Below are 3365 nucleotides of genomic sequence, written 5' to 3' on the forward strand. Positions count from 1 at the left end.
AGGGTCAGATCTAAACTTTGTCTATAGTTAGCTAAAACTTTGAACTGACCCAGGACAGGACAATGCTGAGACAGCAGAGTTGAAGCATCATCTAACATGTCCTAAGATTTCATTATTTGTTGCCCCATCTGAATGAGAAAATTGGTTGACTTCTTTTCCACAAGTTGTGTAATCTTTATTGCTGGTATTGTATGGCCCATATGGGTGCTGAGGGTTTGACAAATTTTCTGAAATATGAACCGAGTTTGGGGGGAAATACCACATATATAATATAAACCTGTAAAAACCTGATAATAATATGCATAATCATTATTATAAAAAAATTACAGAATCATAATACTAATGTAACTTTATGATTTTCCAACTCAAATAAGCTAAAATATTTAAGACAAGTTTTGAATGAAATGAAGTAAGATTATGTTTCATTTTGTGACAAGTCCCATAACTTTGCAAAAATTTAGGGTGTGTTACTTATGAAATACTGGGTGTTAAGGGTAAAGTAAATTTTTTATAATATAGGGTGTGAGTGTTGAAAAAAAAAAGTTGGATAGTGAAAATTTTAGCCCAATACACTATTGAAAGCGTGATTCTGATAGTATATTTTTATATATTGAGAGCAAAAATGAGGGGTTGGATAAGCTTCACAGAAGATTTTTCTAATCTCATTGCTAAGACTTGCTAATCATTTCTTTGGGTGAGCACTAGATGTTGGATTTTTGGGCCCTTTCCTATGGGATAAGTCCTACACACATGTAAGACTGTGTTAGCTTTTGTACCCCCATTTAAATTTGTATCCCCCAATTTAATGTTTTTTGAGTGAAATACCCAAAATAACCTTAAAACAATCAGTAAAAGTCACAATAAGAAAAACTCAAAACAGTTGTACCCCCACATTTGAAAAATCCGGAAAAGTGAGTTTTTCTGAAAAAAAGTTTTTAGCGAAAATTTAAAGAGAATTGAAATTTTCGGTAGTTCAAAATGCATACCGGAAATTTCAAAAATGAAATTTCCGGATGCCTTTCCGGAAATTTGAAATTTCCGAATGCCTTCCCGAAAATTTGAAATTTCCGGATGCCTTTCTGGAAATTTCATTTTTTGAAATTTCCGGTATGCATTTTTAACTACCAGATTTTTCAAATTTTCGGTTTGTTAACCGGAAATTTCATTCATTTTTGAAATTTTCGGTACACTGTGTAACTTGTTTGTTTTTTTTTTTTTTTTTATATAATTTTTTTAGTTTTTTTTTATTGAATTTTGTTAGTGAGGACCAGAGGAGCAAAAACTGACGGTGATAATTCGCGAGTTCGGCCTCCTACACAATCAAATAGGAGAGCTGCTGTTGAAAAAAGGAGAAAGAGAAATGAGGAAAGGCAGGTGCTCCAGGATGAGCAGCCCCAACAAAATCCTATGTTTGATGCAGAACAGGATGAGCAGTCCCAGGATGAGCAGCCCTAGCAAGATCATGTGTTTGATGATGAACATGATCAGCAGCAGCAACAGTTTGATGATGAACATGGTCAGCAGCACCAGCCTGAAGAACCCATGTTTCCTGGAGGTCTTTATGATCTTTCTGTCCTTAAAGATTACGAACATCATATTGCAATTAATGTGTGGAATGAACAGGTTAGTAAATAATTTATTTTATTACATATTATAATATATTTGTAGTATATGTTATTTTATTACACATTATAATTTATTTGTAGTATAAGATTATAATATATTTGTAATTGTGTTATTTTTAATTAAACAGAATAGACGTGCCTTGAAAGTTGTTTCGAATGACAAAAAGCAAGACAAATTCATTGATATTAGATATCAGATACCTGCTCAAATAGATCATTGGATTAATATATCTGGATTACGTCCTCTAAGAAGATGTAGTTTGCATATGATTGACGGTAATATGATATCTGCTTTTGCTGAGAGATGACACGCAGAGACTAGTTCATTTCATCTGCCATTCGGTGAAATGACTATTACTCTTGACGACGTCAGGGGTCTTTTAAGCATCCCATGTACTGGAGAGTTTTTCACACCTCCCGCAAATGTCAATAAAGATTTGGCAATTGTTGCTGCTGTTGAGTTGTTGGGAGTTGCATATGATGAAGCTACTGAGACTAGGACCAATAGAGGGGCCTCATATAGTTTTGAGTGGTTGAAAGAGATATTTTTTAAGAAACTTCATGAACGAATATATGACTATGCAACTAGGGCATATCTACTTCATTTGGTAGGGTGTATCATTCTTGCTGATAAAAGTTTTACACTTGTATCTACAAAATATCTCTTTCTGTTTCAAGATCTTGATAGTTGTGGTAAATGGGCATGGGGACCAGCTGCACTTGTTGTGTTATATGACTATCTTAGAGATAGTACATTGCCTGAAACCAAATAGATTGGAAGATATTTATCTTTATTTCAGGTACTATTATATTTATTATACTTATTATTATTTTTTTAATTATTTCATCACCTTAATAATTTTACTACATTTCAATTATTTACAGACTTAGATTTATGAACATTTTCCTGATATTTGTAAACGGGATATGGATGAACATATTTCCTCGATGCCACGGATGTTTCATTGGACTGCAAAACAAACATCTGAGAATGTTGCATATTACAGGGCAAAGTTGGATGCTTTGAGGGATACTGATATTATCTGGGCACCGAATTACGATAAGAATGCTGTGACACGATTTCAGTCTGTGTCATTATTTACAGGATACATTCGTTGGTGTTTCACGATGGTTCTGTATTTACCCGAGAGGTGCATACGACAGTTTGGGTATACTCAACACATTCCTCTTACACCACCGATGCTTGTTGCACGTGATGTCGACGTTGAATTGAGTATGTACCAGAATTCTTTACGATCACTTCGAGCTAAATTGCACCGAGCTGCATATCCACATGAGTGTGTTGAGGGATACATCCAGTGGTATTATAGGATATCTCATCCTCGGATGATCCCTTATGTTGCTGCATATGCTGGTCCTAGTTATGATGCTGATGTTGGTCCTGGTCCTTGTCTTGATGCTGGTCATAGTCATGATGCTGGTCTCGATACTAGGTGTCACGCAGTTGGTGGTCTTATACAACAGAGTTTAGATTTGCATATGGGTGGTCCTGAAGATCAGATGTGTGTCTTATTAGAGAGAGCTTTACACATTTCTAGAGGAGGAGATTATCAGTAGTATTATAGTTGTATTATTAAGACTTATTTTATTATTCGCGAGTTATTTGTTATTCAGACTTATTTTATTAGCGACTTATTCAGACTTATTTAGTTAGTTATTTATTATTCAGACTTAATTAATTAGTGACTTATTTATTATTCAGAGTTATTATTAGCGACT

General features: G+C 34.3%; 2 protein-coding genes across 2 annotated transcripts in view; both read left to right on the top strand.

Annotated features, from left to right (window-relative positions):
• Positions 1-163, top strand: part of LOC101492273 (protein transport protein sft2-like) — a 4301-nt gene extending 4138 nt beyond the window's left edge. The window contains exon 6 of the mRNA XM_012713236.3: positions 1-163. The gene's annotated coding sequence lies outside the window, so the exon portion shown is untranslated.
• A 151-nt stretch (positions 164-314) lies between these two features.
• On the top strand, positions 315-3365 carry LOC105851686 (uncharacterized). Its single transcript, XM_012713260.3, has 4 exons — positions 315-752; positions 1262-1623; positions 1754-2425; positions 2511-3365. The coding sequence occupies exon 4, from the start codon at positions 2553-2555 to the stop codon at positions 3201-3203; it is 651 nt and encodes a 216-aa protein (XP_012568714.1). The 5' UTR covers positions 315-752; positions 1262-1623; positions 1754-2425; positions 2511-2552; the 3' UTR covers positions 3204-3365.

The sequence above is a fragment of the Cicer arietinum genome, chromosome 2 (assembly GCF_000331145.2).
Source record: "Cicer arietinum cultivar CDC Frontier isolate Library 1 chromosome 2, Cicar.CDCFrontier_v2.0, whole genome shotgun sequence".
Classification (NCBI taxonomy): domain Eukaryota; kingdom Viridiplantae; phylum Streptophyta; class Magnoliopsida; order Fabales; family Fabaceae; genus Cicer; species Cicer arietinum.